General features: G+C 39.8%; 2 protein-coding genes across 5 annotated transcripts; one reads left to right on the top strand and one right to left on the bottom strand.

Moving 5' to 3' along the window:
- Nucleotides 1–3,824: 3,824 nt before the first annotated feature.
- On the bottom strand, nt 3,825–4,843 carry LOC4336363 (uncharacterized). Of its 2 annotated transcripts, XM_015778753.3 has the most exons (3): nt 4,623–4,764; nt 4,351–4,507; nt 3,825–4,221 (listed from the first exon to the last, which is right to left on the bottom strand). In XM_015778753.3, the coding sequence occupies exons 2-3, from the start codon at nt 4,470–4,472 to the stop codon at nt 4,014–4,016; spliced, it is 330 nt and encodes a 109-aa protein (XP_015634239.1). In that variant the 5' UTR covers nt 4,473–4,507; nt 4,623–4,764; the 3' UTR covers nt 3,825–4,013. The 2 variants fall into 2 exon arrangements, with proteins under 2 accessions (XP_015634239.1, XP_015634238.1); XM_015778752.3 differs by having other exon boundaries at nt 4,351–4,843.
- A 2,898-nt stretch (nt 4,844–7,741) lies between these two features.
- LOC4336362 (endoribonuclease Dicer homolog 4-like) lies at nt 7,742–22,853 on the top strand. Of its 3 annotated transcripts, none has more exons than NM_001402397.1 (25): nt 7,742–8,036; nt 9,005–9,182; nt 9,491–9,601; nt 9,939–10,079; nt 10,426–10,501; nt 11,763–11,827; nt 11,927–12,061; nt 12,174–12,302; nt 13,003–13,138; nt 14,125–14,218; nt 14,443–14,635; nt 15,095–15,255; nt 15,361–15,567; nt 15,675–15,940; nt 16,016–16,290; nt 16,368–16,792; nt 16,972–17,072; nt 17,548–17,759; nt 17,860–18,069; nt 18,447–18,905; nt 19,014–19,286; nt 19,748–20,077; nt 20,499–20,835; nt 21,246–21,360; nt 22,431–22,853. In NM_001402397.1, the coding sequence occupies exons 1-25, from the start codon at nt 7,942–7,944 to the stop codon at nt 22,600–22,602; spliced, it is 4,896 nt and encodes a 1,631-aa protein (NP_001389326.1). In that variant the 5' UTR covers nt 7,742–7,941; the 3' UTR covers nt 22,603–22,853. The 3 variants fall into 3 exon arrangements, 2 of the variants coding, with proteins under 2 accessions (NP_001389326.1, XP_015636294.1); XR_010740491.1 differs by having other exon boundaries at nt 7,797–8,036; nt 19,785–20,077; nt 22,431–22,847; XM_015780808.3 differs by lacking the exons at nt 7,742–8,036; nt 9,005–9,182; nt 9,491–9,601 and adding an exon at nt 10,248–10,295 and having other exon boundaries at nt 10,059–10,079; nt 22,431–22,847.
- Nucleotides 22,854–24,104: the final 1,251 nt, after the last annotated feature.

Genomic DNA, 24,104 nt, shown 5'->3' with positions numbered 1-24,104 from the left:
ATTGATCGAATGGAAGAACATCAACAGCACCCAGCACTCAATGTCACTCAAGACTATGTTCTTTCTTCTGATGTTAATTCACTCTTTTTCTCGGACATTACAGGTGTTAATTTCCATTTCCGTGCAGATCTAGCTGTCCAATGTGTCAACGAGGGTGATTTATCTGATAGAGATCCTCATTGATTCCTGCGTGTCTCACTTGCATAACCAGAGTTTCCTCCGTGTCGACCAGATGTCGATGTCCTGCTGCTGCTGCTACTGCTACCGTCGTACGGTCGGAGCCATTGCATTTAATCTTCCTGCATCTTAAAGTCAGAGCTGACCTTTTTTTGGGGGGAGATAGAGGCTCAAGATTAGAGCGTGAATGAACGTATCACCCATTCATTTATGGCTTTGATATTTCCTGGTCAAAAATAGGGGATCTTGAATCCTGATACTAGTGGTTGAGACTTGCAGAAGGTGCGGTCTTTTTTTCCTCCACAGGGTTTAAATGTTCATACTCATGCTTGGTTTAGTTCACAACTTTTTCTTCAAACTTTCAATTTTTCTATCACATCAAAACTTTCCTAATCTGTATGTAGGAAAGTTTTGATGTGATGAAAAAAGTTAGAAGTTTGAATAGTTGCCCAATTTTTTCCCTCAAAAATATCACACCGAATCTTTAACATATGCATGAATCATTAAATATAGATTAAAAGAAAAACTAATTACACAGTTAAGGGAGAAATCGCGAGACGAATCTTTTGAGCCTAATTAGTCAATGATTAGTCATAAGTGTTACAGTAACCCACATATGCTAATGATGGATTAATTAGTCTCAAAAGATTCGTCTCGCGATTTCCAGGTGAGTTATAAAATTAGTATTTTCATTAGTGTTCGAAAACCCCTTTCAACATCTAGTAAACATCCGACATGACACCTAAAAATTTTCTTTTCGCGAACTGGCGCCGTCGGCTGTCGCGTGAATGCGTGATGAACTCGCTTTCTGGATCTAAGAGGATTGGATTATCAGAGTTAATCAGCTCACCACGCCGCAATATTTTGTGCTAACCTACACTGCAGCAACTCTGACTGACTAGTGGTAATACGTAGCACTACATTTTTCTCTCTCTGAAAATTACTTCCATTTTTTTTTTGCGAGCAAGCGGACGGTATGACGTTGGGGGTGACGTCAGCGCATATACTACACCACACCTCAACGGTTATCACGTTCTATTATGTTTTTTCTTTATTTTCCTTCATTTTGTTTTATTTTATTTACTGGAAGGAAGCGTGTATTCCGTTTTCTTAGTTCTACCGCCTCGCGGTGAAAGACTTCGTGCAGGGCTGCATGCAAGGCCTATAGGCCCCCTAATCCAACGGCCCAATTCTGCCGTCTTACGTGTTATTTGGTAGGCCGGGCCGGCTGTCTCGGACTCCTGTCTAGGCCGACATTTTAGAATAAGTTTACTTTCACTCCCTTAAATATGCCAATCTGATCATATCCCTCAACCACAATAGCGACAATATCCCTCAACCACAATATCCCTCGACAGACCGCTCATCGGGCCACCGCTCACCGCCGTGATGGGGGAGTTCATGGGGCTCGACTCCAGCACTAGCGACCTTTGCAGCGTGCGGTCGCGGCTCGGGCTGTCATACACGAGGAGACTGGACGGGAAGGAGAGCCTGTTCAACGACGAGAGGACAAGGAAAGAAAAAAGAAAATCTTCATGCTGACATATGGGTCCTACATACTGACTCAGCCGATTAGGTTACATTATTGAGCCACCTCATCAAAAACCACGCTTAAGACCACCAAGAGAGTCATTTTACACTGGTTTTTATAGTTTAGGGGTCAAGATATGGATTAGATTGAACCCGGAGTCGGAGTGAACTTATTCCCGACATTTTCGACAGAACGACCCATCTCCGATGAACCGGCCTGCATCCGCTGATCATCCATCACCGGCTCGTGCGGGCAGCGGCGGTGTTTCATCTTTGCTGGGCCAAGCTACAAACCAATGACGGATCATGCAATGCTCGGCAGGAATCAATTTCAGACTTGTGTCATAAAGGGGAAAAGAAAGAAGATTAGAGCATGCATATAGATATACGTGTTTCTGTATATATTCAGCTTCAAAGCTAGCCTGGCACCACACTGGGTATTTGATTTAGCTTTTTTAGAAAATGATTTGATTTAAAGATTAGACACCCCAAACAGTGTTATCAAAATTCAAAGAATCTGGAAATTTAACGCCCACAGGTCACCAAGATGTTGGAAATTTGGTCATAATTCGGCATATTTTAATCCAAAATAACAAGATAATAAACATGATATTTACAATAGGATTTGATCCAGTGATAGTGGTGAATGTAATCAACATGAGCATGCTTAACGTTGAATAAGCATCAACAATCACATAATGACACAATGTTGACATTGCGATGAACATTAACAGTAAAACTTCTAATTGAAATAATGTAATAAGGTTATACCCCAAGAATGTTCCTCCGCTGGAGTTTGAGGCAGTATTGCCTCCGTTGGTGTTGACGGGAGTCTCCTTCTCCTTGTCTCCAGTGTTCGAAATGTTGGTGAAGATGAAGTAGATGTTGACGAACAGTGAGTAGTCGCGCCTTGCGCTCCCCAAAAACCTGATCGCCCGCCCGTCTGTGCAAACGTCGCAGCAACGCGTGGTTTCGGAGGCCTACTCTCCCAACGCGTGTGCACACACTCGTCGGGATGGGATTACCGTAGCAGCAACAGCTTTTGAAAATGGATGAAAGTGTGTCTTCTTCTTCTCGCGGGAGATCAAATCCATTCTCATTTTATAAGAGGAATGGAAGATGAAGAGTAAGAGTCATGGAATAGGAAGAGGAATGGAGCAACTAATTGTCATCAACTAGCCATGAACCATCCTCCACTACACAACCATCAACCAACAATCAATTAAGAGTAATTGATGTAAGTTACCAATGGAATAGGAAGAGGAATAGAGCAACTAATTGTCATCAACTAGCCATGAACCATCCTCCACTACACAACCATCAACCATCCATCAATTAGGACTAATTGATATAAGTTATCAATTCCTGAATCAAATGGATTAATTCTCAAAACTCTTCATCCCATTGATATCCCATAGAAGAATGAATTCACATGAATTCCTAGCATAATGAGCCTTGGAATTTATTTGATTTAATTGATTTAAATGGATTAATTACCCAATTAAATCTAACACAAGATTGGTCTTTTCTGCGTGATGAGAGCGTTATGTGTGAAGCCAATTCATCACCACCACCACGCCGAGGACTGCGTCGTGGACCATCCCTTTCGCTAGCTCCATCAGTGACAGCAACATTGCACGCGCATTTCCGCCCGGTGCACTCACCAGTCACCACCCGGCCGCCCGGTCCAAAGCTGGGTTCGAGACCACTGAATCAAAAGGAGGTGGAAAAAAAAGAGAGGCGCATCGCCAAAAGCAGCCGGTAAAAACGGCCAATGATCATCATTAAGCTCAAAGCTTGCTAGTGCAGGAACCTCACAGGTGCACTGAACTAGAGACAGTGCTGCTGCTTTGCTTAATTGCTTTTTGGTCCTATGACGATGATGATTGATGAGAGCCGTGACGGTCAAATAAAGCATCCAAAAACATCTTTGCAGTTTTGATATTCGTTAACAGATGGCATGTGAGGGCTTCTGAACTTAGCAGCCAGTGAATTTTTGTTTGTTTCCACTCATGTGAGTTCTGAAAACTAATAACGGCTGACACAAAATCTTGCTACCTAGCTAGATCACCATGTGGCATCGTCGTATTTTACAAAAGAAAAGAGCATAAAAATCATACACAAATGGAGGTATTTAGTATTTACCGACTTTGCCAAGAACAAAACACTTGCTGCAAGCTTAGCGTGTCACTAAACTGTGAAGTGAGGAGATGATTAACAAAGATGTAACGCTACAAATTAATTAAGAAGAGACGATCGAGCGAAGCATGAATGATGCATGCATGTCTAGCTTGGTGTTTAACTGACTAGGAGTCGAAGTTGTAGTGCTTGTCGATGCCGACGACGACGTCCCATGTGCAGCTGAGGCCCTTGGGGAAGACGACGAGGTCGCCGGCGCCGAACTCGACGCACCTCCCGGTGCCCTTCACGGAGGCCCTCACCCTGCCCTTGAGGAGGTAGCACGTCAGCCTCGCGTCGAACTTGAGCGGGAACTTCCCCGGCGGACACCCCCATCTTATATAACCAATCACATCCAAAATTAAACTAACTTAGTTTTACAAATCAAATCACACCGGATGGAAATTAACAACCAAATAACGAGGAGATTAATTAAGGAAGAGCCAGGCTTATGCATGTACATACTTGGGCCACGACTTGATGCCGAGCTGAAGCAAGCGCGCCTCCGGCGGGTTCTTCTCGACGGTGATGGACAGGCTGGGGCCGGCCGCCGCCGCCATGGTGTCCGGACTCGACGTCGTCCCCATGATCGAGGCTGTACTGTCCGACGAGCTCGCAGCTACTATACGATCGAGTCCGAAGCTAGTTAAAAGGCTGGGGCATCACTAGCTAGGTGATCTATAGCTTGTTGCTAGGAGAAAGAGAAACAAAAAGGGACGCGCAGCCAGTAGCGTCACCTGGAGGTGGAGAGGCTCCAAGCGCACTTTGGGGGTGGGATCAGAGAGAGCTTCTGGTATGGAGGGCAAGGGAGGGAAGGAATCTGTGCGCGATTTTCTTGTTCTTTATTGCACCCACGTACACACCCGTCGTCGAACGGACTAGCCCGATCGATGAGGCGATTACTGAGCGAGGAGCGAGGTTTTCTTGCTGCCACGGGTTGGTCGCAGCAAATTAAGGGGCGGCTTGGATTTATGCCTAGTTTAGATGTCCGGATTCATATACAAGAAAAAAAATTGTGCTCTAGTACGTAGTGTTCAAACATATCACCTTATTATTCACCTGAGATTTATCTTTTTTTTCCCTCCCTACATACATAGTATATTGAGTATCTTTTTTTTTGTCGTGGTAGATGTTATAGTGTTGAACATCTCTTAAATTGTTTTTATTTCTTTTAGTTTTTAGATATATTTATGAACTAGGTTATCAAAGGAAAATCGCTAGGTTGAGTGCGCCTTATCCCTACCAGTGGAGGAATTTATGAACTTTGATAAGCTATTTTCCTTTGGTTGGTGTGGTTGTGTCGTCTTTTCATCTACCATTGTGTTATTTCTAGTGTGTTTAGGCTTCGTGCCAATAACTTTGTAATAAGTGGTTGTAGCTTCAATTGAAGCAAATATCGGGTTTTATATCCATTATCTAAAAAGGTAGAGGAATTTAGATATGCTAGACATATACATGCGCGGACAATGATAGATATTATTGAACACTGAAAATATATGTCATCATAGTGTCATTACTTACGAGCCGAGTGGTTGCTCGGGCTGATCACCAAGCCATTTGATTCACCCTGGATCCAATGCATGTAATTTAGCCAATATTTGGTTTAACCCAACCACACTATTATTTGTGTACACAACAGAAGTAAGAGTAATAGTAACTTATTGAGTACATGTTATTTACAAGATGATACATGCCACCAACGTAGGAATTACAAAAATAACCTACCACTATATCATTGTTCATTGGTTAGTTGTTGCTGAGTTCTTGTTGATGTAATGTAAACTTATGACACTAGCACATACCGGCCCATATATGATGGCCTCAAATGAATTTTTATAGGCAAATAGTATAAAAGATTTGTTAGACACTCTTCTTCGAATTCATTCTTGTCTTCTATGCTAGTACCTTTTCTCTCGTATCAAGTAGCTTTGCACGAAGGACATGCTTCTAAGCCGACATTATCCTTGTATTACAATATACAGTCAATTGGGTATGCGTGAATTCTCTGTACCCTAGCCTCAGTGGACATGATACATTTTTTTCTTCATAAGTTGTCTTTGGTAGTGTGTTCCCCTAGAAATAGACCCGTCAACAAATCAAGTAGTTCAATAAAACCTCTATTAACCATCCATTGCTTGCCTTACGTTTTACAAGTTCCAACTCATCTGATAATTTTGTGTACTATGGTTTACAACCATTATAAATAGAAGTCTCTTGATTTGTAGCCAACCTATGTGTGACTACCACCACCGTTGTCCTCGACCTATGGTGAAAACGAGATATGCTACCTTTTCCTATTCGGTAACCAATCATCTCATTATACCATTACATTTGTTTATTATATAAAATGCACTGGTATATCACGTGGTGCAACCATCTCTTTCTCAGAGTGATATGAAGTTGGTTGTTGCTACTCTTTTTTTTTGGGAAAATTTGGCTATCCTCTTGTCTGGCTAGCTATCAAAGGAGTATTTTTATAAACCAAATGAAAGACGTATAATTTAGATGAGATTAGATGTAAACCAAACAAGTATTGGAATTTACGGCCCACATACCGACCTATACTCTATCCGGAAAAAAAAATCCAATTCTAAGCAATACGCATGGACAAGTTCATGTTCAAATTAATTTTTTTTACAGACGGTGTATGTAACACCTGGGAAAACCACGCTGGGTACACGTTGCAGTTCTTACCGCGCTCCCATCCACCGAGCCCAACTGCCCAAGGCACGTCGTGCACACTGATGACGCCCACGCGGGCTCAGATTCCTCGTCGCCACACACGCCACACACCAGCAGTACTACACCGGCTAGAGTCATCTCTCAATACTTCGTCACCTCGTCGTACCCCAAGTCCCAACCCAAACCGCACCACACGCTCCGCTCGCGCACAGTATAGACGAAAACGACCAGACCAAAAGCCCGGAGGAGAGGACAGTCCGTCCCCCTACCGCACGAGTGGGCCCCACCTCTGCAGTGACGCCAGGTGGGTCCCCCTCTCTCTCTCTCTCCGACTCTCCCAACGCTGCCGCCGCTCTCGTGCGCCGGAAACAAACGCCGTCCTGACTCCTGACGCGACTCGACCCGCTCCTCGCTTCGCTTGCCTCGTTTAGAGCAAGTTTAATTGATTGATAAGAGCAAAGGTTAATAATATAGCCAATTACTAGCTCCAATTTATTTATAACTAATCTAATAGCCAATTTATACAATAGTTGCTTACTATACTATTAGTATATGGTCCCATTGTCATATACATATTGCGTCTTGGAGTCCGTGCTGTAGCTGACTACATATCTGTAGCCCGCTGCTCTTCTCCCTTATCTTTTATCTCATTAAAATATATTTGTAGCTGGCTAATAGTCTGCTATTGTACCTGCTCTAATCTCACTACTAACTTCAAATCATCTATAGACAATGTAATAGCCAATTCATACAATAGTTGCTTACTATACTATTAATACCTGGTCCCACATGTTATACACACATTACGTCTTAGAGTCTGTACTGCAGCTAGCTACATATCTGTAGCCGGTCCCACCTGTTATACACACATTACGTCTTAGACTCCGTGCTGCAGCTGGCTATAGATCTGTAGCCTGCTGCTTTTCTCTCTCATCTTTTATCTTATTAAAATATGTTTATACTCCCTCCGTTTTACAATGTAAGTCATCCAGTATTTCCCATATTTATATTGATGTTAATAAATCTAGATAGATATATATGTCTAGATTTATTAATATTAATATAAATGTGAAAAATGCTAGAATGAATTACATTTAGTAGCTAGCTAATAGCCCAGCTATTGTACATGCTATAGCCTGTTATTATACATGCTCTTTTACGCACGCAACGGCGCACGCTCTTCCTCCTCTTCCCCTCTCCTCCTCGGCCACGGGCCCCCCTCCTCCCTTGCTCTCTCCCTCCCACGCTTTCCGCCGCAGCGGCGGTCGCGGAGCACAGTTACGTCTCGTGTCCAGCGCCCAAGTGTGTGGGGGGTGACTTCGGGAGGGGGAAGGGGAAGCGGGTTGCTTCGGCTCGAAGCTTCCGCCGCCAGCCATGGGCGACGCCGCCGCCGCCGCCCCGGCAGCCGCGGCGGCGGGGCCGAGCAGCACGCGGGGGGAGCCGAAGGATCCGAGGACGATCGCGCGCAAGTGAGTACCGCCCGTCCTCCTCCTCCTCCTACTACTACCGCGTCCGCGTCTTCCTCGTTAGTTTTTTTTTTTGGTTATTTTGTGGGGGATTTTTGATGCGTCGTGGATGGTGGTGGGTGGGACGAAGTGAAATCGCTGCTGTTTGTTCCCTCGAAACGACGATACCTTCGCGTTTCGTGATTGATTCGTGGTTTTTGTTACTCGGGAGTATTGGGAGGTTTTAGGTGGGTTTTATGGAGCGTTTTTTTTTTTGTGTGGAGCATTTTCATGCTCTATTCTCTGCTGTCTGGTAGACCGATCTGATTCAAGCATAGGTCAGCGGATCAATCTTAAGGAGACAGTGAGTCCGTAAAATGTTTTTCTATTAGTTAATTTTAAGGTTTTACTACTCGTAATTTGCAAAGCAATCCCCGTTTTTATTGCCTACGATTCGATACTGTCAGATGCTTTCTCAGGGGAAGCGGTTGCATATCTGCTAATAATTGGTACTACTCTTCACATATTGATGGCTGTTGATGCGCATTCAAAGCCTGTGTTTATGTAGACTGCGCCGTTACTCGGTGGCAATGCAGTGTGCCAGATAATCTGTAGTAGTAATATCATCTCCATGCATAAATGAACTACATTCCCTTTATTATACCAGATTGTGTGCCATTTGCCTCGTTTCTGCAATGGAAGCGGGAGAGATCTGCCTCTCTTTGTCAAAAAAAAAAAAAGAGAAGAGAAAAGATTCTGTGGCATTTGCACCCATTTTAGCTCCCTTGCACCCATACTCTGGCAGGACACGGCACCCTTTCATCGAGTTCAGAATGGTGCAGCACCTGGCGAACTATCTTGTTTTGTTGCATTTCTTTAGCTTTTTTAATCCATTCCTCCGCTTTGTTCAACTATGTGTAATTTATGTTTTTTTTTGTGAGGGCGTAATTTATAGAATAGCATTGAAGATTGTTTTAATTTTGTGTATTTAGGTATCAATTGGATCTCTGCAAGAGGGCTGTGGAGGAGAACATCATAGTGTACCTTGGGACAGGATGCGGTAAGACGCACATTGCCGTGCTGCTGATTTATGAGCTTGGTCATCTCATCCGCAAGCCAAGCCGCGAGGTCTGCATCTTCCTTGCCCCAACCATCCCCCTTGTACGCCAGGTAGATATCCTCCTTTCCTGGTCCGCACTGTAGGTTTACATCAACTTGCAGCTGCTCCCAATCATTTGTTACCATTAAGTTTCCAATTTGCAATATGTCAGGGTAACCGATTTGAATTGGGAACATGGGTTCTTAATTTCTCACTAGAAGTGTGCATCTCAATTTGCTTATGAATGGTTATAGCTCCACCTTTCAGAATCAAATAAAACTTTACATGGTTAATCAGTGTATTATCAAAAAAGAAAAACCATGGTTAATCTGTGCTCTTGCTCACTAAAAAAGTAAGTATTCTTTATTATATTATACAGCAAGCTGTGGTGATCGCAAGTTCCACCGATTTCAAAGTTCAATGTTATTATGGGAATGGTAAAAACTCGAGAGATCATCAGGAATGGGAGAACGACATGAGGGAGTTTGAGGTACACTTTGCAGTACATTACCTCTGCAGACCAGTCAAATTATTATTCCAGCATGAAAAGTATTTGTAAACGAAAGAGAAGCTTTGTAGATAACTAGTTGACTTATCATAAACTAATTTAAGATGCACACGATGGAGAAGAATCTTCAGCTAAAAGGTCCTGCTTAATCCTGCCTAATTTATTCTGAAACTAGAGGTCTGACTCCGAGAACATGTAGACAGCACATATATCATTATTGTATTCATTTTTTTCAAATATAATCCATTTGAATTCATCTTTTCTTCTACTCTGTACATTAGTTCTTTGCGTAACTTTTGTACTTCCTCTGCCACGTCAGGTCCTTGTAATGACTCCCCAAATATTATTGCAAAGTTTGCGTCATTGCTTCATCAAGATGAACTCAATTGCACTTCTGATACTTGATGAGTGCCATCATGCACAACCGCAAAAACGGCATCCATATGCGCAAATTATGAAGGCAAGTTCATGATTTTCTTGCTTTATTACAACTTTTGAATTCTTGGTAATCTACATCTATTGGAATACTTAGTTGTTTAGTTTTTAACCCATTAAACCTCATGCTGCAGTACATCATTGATACTCTTTTCATTTAAATTGTTTCTTATAAACTATATCCACATGGTAGGAGTAGGCTTTTGGGTCCAGTTGCTTGTTGCTCCTGTTGTATCAATAGGTGAGCAAATTGTTCATACATAAGTAAACCTATAGGATTGTAGGACAGCTTCTTATATTAAATAGTACCTGTAGTTAATTCAATGAACTGCAATTTTTCTGGATTAAAAATATTTATGACAATGTTTCAGGAATTCTATAATAGTAACAGTGTTGAGAAATTCCCTCGGGTTTTTGGCATGACTGCTTCACCAATTATTGGGAAAGGTAATGATTCTTTCTACCAGTACTGCATACCACTTTTCTTCTGTAATGCATTTTGTACAGTCAATATGCTCCTGACGTATATTATCTTCTTTATTTATCTAAGAGTTAGGACATAACCTTGCCTCATTACATACAATCAATTCTTGGATACTATTCTATTTCTTGGTATGCTTTTAAATTTACAACACAGGGTAAATGCCACTAAATTTTTTGGGATCATTTTAAATCCTTAAATCTTTATGTTGTCAGTGGTTGAAAAAAAATATGATCCATTGGAAGAGAAACACCAAAGGTTTTCTGAAACTCATAATTGAACAAGAAATTGGGATCAAAGAGTATTTATCATTATATCAACTCCTAGTTCTAAAAACCGAACGGAAATGTGCTCAAATATAAAATGTCTCTGCTCCACTACAGTTGGTCAGAAATTGCACTTGAAGCCTCATAGTACCAAAGCAAAGAGGAAAATTGGACCAAAAACACATAAAATAAATTCTTGACGCACTGAAGTTTTGCTTTACGCATTGAAATTCTGCATATATTGAGTATTCAACTCATGTGCATGTCATGTTTGCGTGGGTGCTTCTGTAACCATCTTCACCATCCCAGGTGTCATGCCTTCACACAGCTTTACAGAAAAAGGAGGAAGGTCTCCTTGTCAGCCTCTAATATTTTTTCTTCCAAAAGGTCAAAGCTGGATGAGTTATGAACAAATGTTTGTGATTTACACCATTAGTACATTATAAGTTAAAACATGATTACCTGAGATATCTTTTGAAATTTAATGCTAAAATGTTATGGTCAGGGCTCAAAAAAATGTTTGCTGGAGTAACTTATGTAACACTTTGAAATATTAGCTGCGCGTTGGTTTATAAGCCTCAGCCAGCATTTGAATTCTAGAAGTTCCTTGACCCTCCTGATGCTGGAGTGTAGAGCTTTCTGTTGTTCTGTGGCTACCTAGTGCTAAATGTGTGGTCGCCTGCCTGCGGTTGTAATTGTAGCATATGTACCTTCAACAACCCTGTTGTTGAGCACCTTTGAGTTTTCTTCTGCTCCAATCTTAATAAATTAGGTTGGCCCGTTGAATTCCTTTTAGAACTTAATTTTAGAGTTAATTTTGGGGTTTTTCTCTTTTTCAGCCTTGCCTTTTGGACCGCTAAGAATAGAAGTAGTCTTACCCTAAAATTATTTTTGGTTGCTTCGATTATCTTTTATATTAAGCATGTCTGGTCGATTAATGTACATATGTTTTATATGGCAGGTGGGTCTAATAAACTTAACTACACGAAATGTATCAACAGTCTTGAGGAATTACTTCATGCAAAGGTACATATTGCTGGTGCTCATGGCAAGATTTCTAGGGATTGGGGGAAATTACTCAGTGATATTCTTCTCTGTAAAACTTTTCACTCTCATGTTGGATAGGTTTGTTCAGTTGATAATGAAGAACTTGAAAGTGTGGTTGCATCTCCTGATATGGAGGTGTACTTTTATGGCCCAGTTAATCACTCTAACCTTACCACAATATGCATCAAAGAGCTTGATAGCTTAAAGCTTCAGGTAAAGTTTTGTTCCACCATTATGCTGAAATTGTCATTACTCCAATTGACAAAACCTTATGTGTTCTGTTTCCTTTTTTCCCTTCTCATTATTTTTATTGGGCTTAATACAGAGCGAGCGCATGCTAAGAGCGAGCCTATGCGATTTCAAGGATTCTCAGAAGAAACTGAAGTCCTTATGGAGGTTGCATGAAAATATTATTTTCTGTTTGCAAGAACTTGGTTCTTTCGGAGCTCTGCAAGTGAGTTTAATCTATGTGGGAGCAACTTACATGTTTACTTAGCTCGATGCTCAATGTTTGTTTGTTTTTGAGGATATTTCTTTCCTGGATCTTGCTCTCATTTTGCCTAAATAAGCTGTAGTGCTTTTTTGCACCTGGCAACATGTTGATATGAAACCACTAGACAATTTTGCGTCAACACACCCCTGTATAACCCGAATCACTCAATTTCTTGCAAAGTTGCAAACTATGGCTGCAGCAGCGAAAACATGTGTTTAATGATAAAGTGGAAGTGGCTCCCCACTATTTCATCATGTACGATTTTGGTTGGCATCACATGTCCTGTTGAAATGTGATGATTAACTTAATTTAGGAGAAAAGTTAGGATCATTGACCCACTATGAATATCTCTATGTGTGTCTATCTGTGTCTGTGTTGCATGTGCTTGTGAAAAAAGATTTCCTTTCCTTATTTTCTGTCAGTGTCATTATGCTGATTAGGTTACCAAGCCTTCAAATTGCTGGGCATTTTTTGTAGGCTAAGTGTACATTGATGAAAGGTCATTCTGGATATTTCTTCGTAGATAATATTTGTTCTCGTTCATGTGATTCTTGAATTTAGTATCCTATTCTGTTTCGCCCCTTTTAAACAGACAGATGTCGCATGTCAGTTAAGGTAGGCTGCACATCAGTTATCCCTTATTTGTTTCATTGTAGCACAGGCTGCGAGGACCTTTTTGTCCTTTGATGGTGATAAGCTAGATAGAAGGGAGGTCGATCTTAACGGCAGTACTTCCAGCTTCGCACATCACTACCTGAACGGAGCAACTTCTATTCTTAGTCGCAACAAAACAGATGGTGAGCGCTTTCTCAAGTTGGGTTTGTTATTCTTTGATGCTTGTCTGTGAACCTATGTTGGGTCCAATATCTCCCATCTTCCTAGTTCAAGTTTGATATGATCTTTGGCTGGGTAGGGCACTCGCCCTTTTCTAGCTAATGGCAGGGCTTCTCCCTGATGTGGTAGAGACTGGGTTTAGTTCAACTCTTGATCTCTTTGCTTAATGTTAATTGGGTTACATAACATGGATGCTGCTACAGTGCCTCATGTAATGTTTCCGTCTCTGGATCTAGATTGGTCCATCAGGTTGCCTACTGTTCTTAGCGAGTTTAGGTCGCTCATTCTTTTGCGAGGAGTCAGCATGTGATTGTCTTGTGGTTGTTGCTGGCTGTTTCAGCTGGGCAGGGGTTGTAACCTAACATTCTTTCCCTTAATGCAATGATATGCAAATATTTAGTTTGTTCCCTGGAAAAAAAATTCTATCAACAGTAACGTTACCCTTTAAGAATATAATCTAAACTTCCCTAACAAACCATATCTCTAACTTCCTAACTGTACCCATAAACTTCTTAACTGACACTTAGGTACCAAACTACTATTTAATATCATATGGAAATAGATAGTACTAATCTATTTATCTCCAAGGGAACTAATTGTCATGGTGCTACAGTCAGCATGGCATCGCTCATTCTATTGTAATAGAGTGCCTACACCAGGCCTTGGACGCATAGAATCTATCGTTGGAGATAGCACCTGACACTGTGGTTGGGGGTTGAAAATCAGAGTGAGAGTTGTATGGAAAAAGTGCGAAATTTCATCTGAAAAAAACCAGAATTGGCAGGGTCTGCTTTTAGGGCTGCTCAATTTTTTAAACAACATTCAGTATTGGAATTGTAAGGATATGGTCTTTTTTGTTTCTTCAGAGGACTTGTGATGAAATAATTGTCAGCTGATATACATTTGTTTTTATAAAAAATGATTGAATCTGACAAGAAGTGCTTCTTAGGTTCCCACGCTGGTTCATTTGACCTTGAGAAGCTTGAAGAACCTTTCTTCTCAAATAAATTTTCTGTTCTTATCAATGTTCTTTCGAGATACGGGTAAGTGTAATTATGTTTGGTATCATATCTTTCTTGAACATACCTTCTCCTACCAATGCCATTATTTTTTAGGTTTTCCATTGATTTAGCTGTTTCCACTTGAAGTGTTAGGGAGAACCAAACAGTTTGTTCATCTCAATTTTAGCTTATAGCTTCCAGAAACTTTTGGTCTGTGTCTTTTCTGATCATGCTGGTTCTTCTGCGTTGACCACTTCCGTAAACAGGTTGCAGGAAAACATGAAATGCATTGTTTTTGTGAAAAGAATAACTGTTGCAAGAGCAATATCAAACATTCTCCAAAACTTGAAGTGTCTTGAATTTTGGAAATGTGAGTTTCTTGTGGGCTGCCACTCAGGATCAAAGAACATGTCAAGGAATAAGATGGATGCTATTGTTCAAAGGTTTTCTTCTGGTGAGGTATAATTAAATATCCATTCCTTTCTTGATATTTCCTCTTTTTTTGTTTTCTTTTTACAATTTCTTCTAACACTTCTTTGGCTATGTATTTTGAATATGTGACAGCCTGCATTAATTCATTTTTTTTTCTTACTGAGTTTAAGTTATCATCCTTATTGTCTCAAAGCAAAAGGGATGGATTATTGACTTTCATAGCATAGTTAGTTTACTAATAATTACATAAGGTTGTTTTGGTCGTTGATTTTATTCAAGCAGGCCTAAGGTCGTTGATTTCATAGCATAGTTAGTGTACAAATAATCCTTCATTTGAATGTGTGGGCCTAAGGTCTTTAGTTCTGCATTTTATATTTCATATGTTTAAGAAATATACTGGTAAAGTAATTGTGGTGACCACTTGAATCTAAATTATGCTGTTCATATATTGTATTTCTTGCATCAAAATTCGTCTGATGTTTGCAGGTGAATCTTTTGGTTGCTACAAGCGTAGGTGAAGAGGGACTTGATATTCAGACGTGTTGTCTTGTTGTGCGATTTGATCTTCCAGAAACTGTTGCTAGTTTTATCCAATCAAGGGGGCGTGCCCGGATGACTAAATCTAAATACGTTGTTCTCCTAGAGAGGTGATTTTTTTCCCCTACGTATAAGTGTTATTCATATTGTAAGATTCAACTGTATTTTAGTCCTTAATTATGGTCCAAGACCTAACTCATTTTGATACATGCCAGAGAAAATCAGTCTCATGAAAAGTTGCTTAATGGTTATATTGCTGGTGAAAGCATTATGAATGAAGAGATAGACTCAAGAACTTCAAATGATATGTTTGATTGCCTCGAGGAGAACATTTATCAAGTGGATAACACCGGTGCTTCCATTAGCACTGCTTGTAGTGTATCTCTACTACATTGCTACTGCGACAACCTTCCTAGGGATATGTATGTCAAGATTTTTTTTTTTTGCTCTTCAGTCTGTCACCAACTCGCCATGACAATGATTTATTGATTAGTTCTTTGCGATGCTAATATAACTCCTTTTTATGAAGGTTTTTTACTCCTTCCCCAGTGTTCTTCTACATTGATGGCATCGAGGGAATAATCTGCAGACTAATTCTTCCACCAAATGCTGCTTTCCGTCAAGCAGATGGTCAACCATGTCTGTCAAAAGATGAAGCTAAGAGAGATGCATGCTTAAAGGCATGCGTAAAACTTCATAAATTGGGTGCTTTGACAGATTTTCTTCTGCCGGGTCCAGGTTCAAGAAAGAATAAAGTATCAGTAACAAATAATTCATCAAACAACAAAGTTGAAGGTATTTTCACTTGTTCATACAGTACCATAAGCGCATAATGCTGGCTCTGGCTTAACTCTTGTTTCCTTGTTTCAGATGATAGTCTAAGAGAAGAGCTTCATGAGATGTTAATTCCTGCAGTTCTCAAACCTTCGGGATTAAAGTTGGATTCTTTATCGAACTTGCATTTCTACTATGTTAAATTTATTCCCATACCAGAAGATAGGCGATATCAGATGTTTGGTCTCTTTGTGATCAATCCCCTTCCTGTGGAAGCTGAAACATTGCAAGTTGATTTGCATCTTGCTCGTGGCAGGATTGTGAAAGCAGGAATTAAGCATTTGGGGAAAATAGCATTTGAGAAAGAGAAGGCATCATCCTGCTCATCTGTTCAATTGATAACACATGATTGTTTGTTGGATATTATTTAATATTCTTTTATTTTCAGATGATGCTTGCACACAAGTTTCAAGAGATGTGTCTGAAGATTCTCCTGGACAGATCTGAGTTTACTTCACCCCATGTTAAATTGGGCAATGATGTTACATTAGAAATCAATTCAACATTTTACCTTCTGCTTCCCATCAAGCAAAAGTGTTATGGTGATAGATTTATGATTGACTGGCCAGCAGTTGAGCGCTGTTTATCATCACCGATTTTTAAAGACCCTATAGATGTGTCTGTGCATGCCTCATATTCATCAAATGAGTCTCTGAGACTTCTTGATGGAATCTTCAGTAAAACCGATGTAGTTGGCAGTGTAGTCTTTAGTCCCCACAACAATATCTTTTTCTTTGTTGATGGCATTCTGGACGAAATAAATGCTTGGAGCGAGCACAGTGGTGCAACTTATGCAGAACACTTCAAGGAAAGGTAATAAGTCAATTATTATCCGTGCTCACCTTCCTGGTTTACATGTTTTTTTAATGGGATTTTACTAAATAAAGTACAACATTGCAATACCTCTATTGAGCATTCTTTAAGGTAGATATAGCAACACAATCAAGTTTAAGAGCTTTATACATGTCCTGATGAACTTATGCATTAATTAGGTTTCGTATTGAGCTATCACATCCTGAACAGCCACTTTTGAAGGCTAAACAGATCTTCAACCTGCGAAATTTGCTTCATAATCGGTTACCGGAGACCACAGGTTATTCCGTTGTCCCACCGTAACAAGACACCTTATTCATTACTTCTGATTATTATGACATGATAAAAAATGTAATCAGTATATCATTATGCTACCAAGAATGTTTTGTCATCCATTAGACCACAGCTCAGAAAGAGCATAATAAATTTTATATAACTACATATATGTCGCGGAGAAGTTGCTTTGTAAACTTCTATTATTTATTGTTTCAAAATTATTGAACTGCTTGTGGATTGCTTTAGAGTTTGGAAACTGCTTGGGAATCAGTTGGATCTGTTATTTTTCCTATTTCCTTCTCCGGCTTTTGTATACTGGGATTACTATAGTAGACTAGTAGTACATTTATAATCTTGGGACCCAATGCATTACTGAATCCTATTTTGAATATCTTACTCTGCTGTGAATCTTTGCATGGTTCTGATCCAGGTATAGTACTTCTAATGTTGTTACATCTTTTGTTATTATTATTTTTAAGAATCGGAGGGCCGTGAATTACTAGAGCACTTCGTGGAGTTACCTCCAGAATTATGCTCTTTGAAGGTCATTGGGTTTTCAAAAGATATGGGCAGTTCCCTGTCCTTGTTACCTTCTTTAATGTATCGTTTGGAGAATTTGCTGGTGGCTATTGAGTTGAAGGATGTGATGTTATCTTCTTTTCCAGAGGCATCTCAAATTAGTGCTTCTGGTGTAAGTTGCACCATCTTTTGTACCTTTGATCCTGAACATCTAGTTTGAATTTGCTTATCCATGCCGAAAATAGTTGTGATCTTAGACGGGTTCATTTCAGATACTTGAAGCGCTTACTACTGAGAAATGTTTGGAGAGGATATCTTTGGAGCGATTTGAAGTCCTAGGCGATGCTTTCTTGAAGTACGTAGTTGGACGTCACAAGTTTATTACATATGAAGGACTTGATGAAGGGCAATTGACCAGGAGACGTTCTGATGTAGTGAACAATTCACATTTATATGAGTTATCGATCAGAAAAAAATTGCAGGTTAGTTAACCTTGAACCCATTTTTTTATTGCTAAGTTGTATGATCTACAATTCTACCAGAATCATCATATTCTGCACTATCTGGCTCTTTCATTATGATCTACTACCTCGGTACCAAAATATAAGCATTTCTGGCTCTGAATCTAGTGTCCAGATTCAGAGCTAGACATGCTTATATTTTGGGGCGGAGGTAGTAGCAATATTGACAAACATTTTGTGACACTTGTGATCTATTAATTTTGTCTGCTTATTTATACAACGGTTCCCTTTCCGTTTATTTTTAGATGGATTCCTTTTATCGCTGTAGAAGATACAACTTTCCTGTCAAGTATTTATTGCAAAATTCTTAATCAGCAATGCTTTCTCGTGAAATTTAGGTATACATACGGGATCAACAGTTTGAACCGACTCAGTTCTTTGCTCCAGGAAGGCCTTGTAAAGTTGTTTGCAATACTGACGTGGAAGTGAGACTACACCAGATGGATATTCATCCAGATAACAGAGAAAACTGTAACCTGAGATGTACAAGGTCACATCATTGGCTGCATAGGAAAGTGATTGCAGATGTTGTCGAATCGCTTATTGGAGCATTTCTTGTTGAGGGTGGATTCAAAGCTGCATTTGCTTTCCTGCATTGGATTGGAATAGACGTTGATTTTAATAATCCAGCTCTCTATAGGGTATTAGATTCAAGCTCCATCAATTTATCTCTTATGGACTACACTGACATTGCCGGGCTTGAAGAATTGATAGGTTACAAGTTCAAACATAAGGGTCTACTTCTCCAAGCATTCGTACACCCTTCATTTAGTCAACATTCTGGAGGCTGCTACCAGGTCAGAGTTGCCCCTCTCTCTCTCTCTCTCTCTCTCTCTCTCTGATTGCACAGGTGCTGTGATTCTTGATAGTTGCTCACCTGCTATGTTCTTTTCATTTCTGGTCAGAGACTGGAGTTTCTTGGAGACGCTGTTTTGGAGTATGTGATAACTTCGTACCTCTACTCTACTTATCCGGATATAAAACCTGGTCAAATAACAGATCTAAGATCGTTAGCTGTTGGTAATGATTCGCTTGCTTATGCGGCGGTTGAGAAATCTATCCATAAGCATCTTATAAAGGATTCAAACCATCTCACGTCAGCAATAAGTAAATTTGAGATGTATGTGAAGCTCTCCAATTCAGAGAAAGACTTGCTTGAAGAACCAGCATGTCCCAAGGTATTGACGTTATTGCAGAGATTTTTTTCCATCTGCACCTTTGTAGTAACCCTTTTTTAGCCGAGAGGAAGAAAGACCATGGTCTTGTGGTTGCTCCCTCTGTCCCACAAAACTCAACCTAGTACTTGATGTTGATGCATCATAGTACTACAAATCTGGACATGTCTCTGTCTAGATTCCTAGTACTAGGATGTGTCAATATCCAATACTAGGTTGGCTTTTTATGGGACGGAAGGAGTACTCCTCAAGGATACTGTTTAATATTCAATATGATAGGGGAGATTTATAAGTTCTACAAAATGAGCAAAAGTGTTATCAATAATTGCAAGTGTATTAGAGAATTATTAATCATAGCTCATTACCATGATTGTGATCTTTTCTGTAAGCAATTAGTTATATGTAATTGATTGATTGATTTTTTTTATGGCAAAAGCTTATAAGTTTTATCTACAACAATACAGGCTCTTGGTGATATTGTTGAATCTTGTATTGGCGCAGTGCTTTTAGATTCAGGCTTCAACCTGAACTATGTTTGGAAGGTAATGCTTATGCTTCTAAAGCCAGTATTGACCTTCGCCAACATGCACACTAATCCGATGAGAGAACTTCGAGAGCTTTGTCAGTGTCATGGATTTGAGTTAGGCCTTCCGAAACCTATGAAAGCTGATGGAGAGTACCATGTCAAAGTAGAAGTTAACATAAAGAGCAAAATTATCATTTGTACTGCAGCAAATCGGAATTCAAAAGCCGCTAGAAAGTTTGCTGCACAAGAAACACTTTCTAAACTGAAGGTACAATTTTGTTCCCTTAGCATTTTCTTCTGCAATTACCATGCAACACGAATGCTTTGCTTTCAGTTAGCTGCACGAAGCACTCTCTGTAGTCTATACAGAAGATATATTTTTTGTGATTTTTCCATTTGCTTTACTTTTTTGCGGGAACACTATTTATTTTATTATTAGAATGTGAGTATCAGAACCTCAGCCATTACAACGATCTATTTTATTTTGCTTAATTGTTGACATGAATGTGAAAGATCATTGATTTAATAGATTGGAAAGAAACTATTCATTGTGTTCATTGCTTTCCAGTCCAACTTGCCAAATTTACACAATATCTCTTTGTTGTTTGTGTTAATCTGTCCATTCAAATACCCTGTTTCTTAAAATGCATGCCACAACCAGCTTACTGGTCCTTTTGTAAATTATGCAGAATTACGGTTATAAGCACAGAAACAAGTCCCTTGAGGAGATTTTGATTGTTGCCAGGAAGAGGGAATCAGAACTGATAGGATATAATGAAGATCCAATCGATGTTGAGGCTGACATATCTGTAAAAATGAAGAGTCCACATATACATGAAGAGAACATACCTTTTCAAAATACAGAAACATCTTTCACTAGGAGTTCTAAATTCCACAATCAAATTATAGCAGGGTCTGGCAAACATGATGTCAATAATGGAAGGAACAATCAACCCAAGTTGGCAACACAGAGTGGTCGTCTGCCTAGTGAAGCAACAGAGAAAAGCAATAAAAAGGTGTATCATGGTATGCTAAAATTTCTTACTTTAAAGTGCTACCATTAGAAAATTTGAAACCTGGTGGAAGTCTAAACAGTTACCTACATATTCAGATTTACAGTTACAATATTGTGGTGTAGCTCAAACTAAGCAATTACATATTCCATTCAACTTTGTAGTGTACATTTGACTTAATTTTGTTGCGTGTACGCGAAAAATAACTTAATTTTGTTCTGTTGGGCACAACCGCACAAGTGGACACATAATATATGTTATCTCTTTTTAACTTTATGTGCTAAAATGTACGAGATTGGCAACCGTGTCGTTGTACTAACATCATTTTAAACTATGTGTTTACCAAATACTGGGTTCACACTTCACAGTTTTGATTGTTTAATTTTAGAGGAAATGCCTTAACACTGTCAATCATCTTGGTAGGTGACATGGTACACAAAACAGCAAGATCATTCCTTTTTGAACTATGTGCTGCAAATTATTGGAAACCTCCTGAATTCAAGTTATGTAAAGAGGAAGGGCCAAGCCACCTTCGGAAGTAAGTTCATCTTCTTACTGAGAGCACCCGCAATAGTAAAGTAAGGTGCTATCTATAAAACATGTACATCTCAGCAATAGGCTAGATTAATAGTAAACCACTTCAATGGTATGTCTATATGGGTATATATAACTCTCTAATCCATTGCATTGTTTTTCTCTATAGACTATTTCTAGGTTAGTAGATAGTTTTGCTCTCTCTCTTCATTTAATATCTTCCAAGTAGGAAAATATGCTGACATGGATGTCTTGTAGAGAGCCTATAGCAGGTACAATAGCAGGCTATTAGCCAGCTGTAAACATATTTGTAGCCAGCTACAGCACGGACTCTAAGACGCAATGTGTATATAATAGGTGGGACCATATATTAGTAGTATAGTAAGCAACTATTGTATGAATTGGCTATTAGATTGACTATAGATAAATTGGAGCTAATAGTGGGCTATACTATTAAACTTGCTCTAAGGGTGAAATAATAACCTTTACGTGTTACGATGAAACTTACGTCCTACCTGTACTGTTTCCTTTCCTTTGTGCAGTAATATATACATGGCCTACCCAGAGTAGTAGATGCTCATATTTAAGTTCTTTATAGTCTATCCAGAACGCAAATTAGCTTGTACATTTTATGATCAGAATTTCGATGATGCACCTTGGCTTTTAGGTTAAACATGGTGTTCTAAAATGTGGATTATACATAATGCCATTCTCATACTAAAGCTTGGTATAAGCTGGAGCAGCAATCGTTTAACTGACAAGCAGAACTATTAAGCACGATTCTGTCATATAATAATTTCTATGCCTAGGGAACTAGATGACACATGGCTTATACATTTTTTAGTAATATTGTACTTCCTCCGTTTCACAATGTAAGTCATTCTAGCTTTTCCCACATTCATATTCATGTTAATGAATCTAGATAAATATATATGTCTAGATTCATTAACATCAATATGAATATGGGAAATGCTAGAATGACTTACATTGTGAAACGGAGGGAGTACACAACTATCTCTGTTGCCACTTGCATATGTACACATGCTTGCTAACTTCCCTGGAGGAATGATACAGGTTCACTTACAAGGTGGTTGTTGAGATCAAGGGTGCTTCGGCGACCCTTTTGGAGTGTCATAGCGATGGTAAGCTTCAGAAGAAGGCTGCACAAGAGCATGCGGCACAAGGGGCGCTCTGGTGTCTCAAGCAACTTGGGCACCTACCAAAAGAAGAGGACGTTCGTGTATAGCAACATTGTCATGTTTTGGGGGTCACAGTGCGAAAGTACAGTGATATTTGTTTGTCCAGAGATAAACGTGCCTTTCTCTCTTTTGCTCTGATGTCCAACCTCCCTTATTAAGGGACGTGTATAAATTTTCACTTCTCCAGTGCCCTTTGAATGGCTAGAGTTGTATAGCTAGTCCATTATTTTCCATGAGACGTATATTGGTATATAGTTTTATTCTTCAATAGACGCATATAGTATTCTTTCAAGTTCCATTTGAAAACTTGGGGATTTTCGGTCGTAGGTTCACGAGTTTGGGAAAACTTGGGAATTTCATTCTAGTTTATCCCAATCTTCCCAAACTTGCTGAATTGAATTGCTGGAAAATTTTGCTTTATCCCGAAACTCCTTTTCCTGAGTTAATCCGAAGCTAATTGCTTCATTTACTGATAATTTACATCAAGACATAGGCATATATGGCATCTAAACGGAATGATGGGAACATAATGGCTAAGTTTCTGCTCTGATACCACAATGTTGTCTCTAATTATATAAATTGAATCTTAGCCTAACATGATCACTTCTTGCTTATGTGAAATTTGATCTATAACCGTTTTGAGATGCCACTGAAGCCACTTCAATCTTCTCCCGGTTTCTTTCTTTATGGACTAGTGTTTATGCACTTATGTTTGGCTTCGAGATCACCGGTTTTAGAGATCGATGGAGCCCTCTCTTAGGTTTTAAAATTGGTGATAGAAGAAATAGTTGTCCTACTGCTCCTCTTAATTCTTTTCTTATAATAGACGGTGCTTGTGAGGCTTAGGGACTAATCCCGACTAATTTTTCATATAAAACTTACAAATAATGATATTAGCCGTTTAATTTAACACTATTACGGGCATGTTTGGTACAGCTCCAACTCCTGAAGGCATGTTTGGTACAGCTCCAACTCCTAAATATTGCTTCAAGAGTTGAGTCTGGAGTGGAGTTGTGGAGCTGTCTAAATCAAGCTCCACAACTCTAGTATATTTTATGAGAGAGCTCCACCTAACTCCACTCCTAGTTTTGGTGGAGCTGAAACTGTTTGGCTGAGCTCCAACTCTAGGAGGGGTGGAGCTGGAGCTAGAGTTGTGCCAAACAAACCCTACAAATAATGATATTAACCGATTAACCGTTTAATTTAACTAGATAAAAATTTTAGAAAATCTATCTCTATAATACGAATTTCGTGCACGTTCTCGGGCAGAGAGCTCTACCAAGTGACGCGGCGTGATTCACGGATTGCCCCTCACGTGCAATGGAATGGCAGCAGCCCCTCGGCCATCGCCCACGTGTGCACTCCAGGCAGCTAGGCCTTGATTCCTTGAGTCTAAACGGTTGCACTTTGGTTGGGCTGGGTTCATATGTGATTAGGGAAAAAAAACACGAACATTCTTGGAGGAGAGTGTGAACTGTGAAGAAGGGGGAAAACGGTGCGCGGACGTGAGACGAGAAAAGCGTGAGAGAAAACGGTCTATGTGCATGCC

Source organism: Oryza sativa, chromosome 4 (assembly GCF_034140825.1).
Source record: "Oryza sativa Japonica Group chromosome 4, ASM3414082v1".
Taxonomy (NCBI): domain Eukaryota; kingdom Viridiplantae; phylum Streptophyta; class Magnoliopsida; order Poales; family Poaceae; genus Oryza; species Oryza sativa.
Note: the sequence above shows the minus strand (reverse complement) of the source record. Positions and strands in the feature narration are given on the sequence as shown.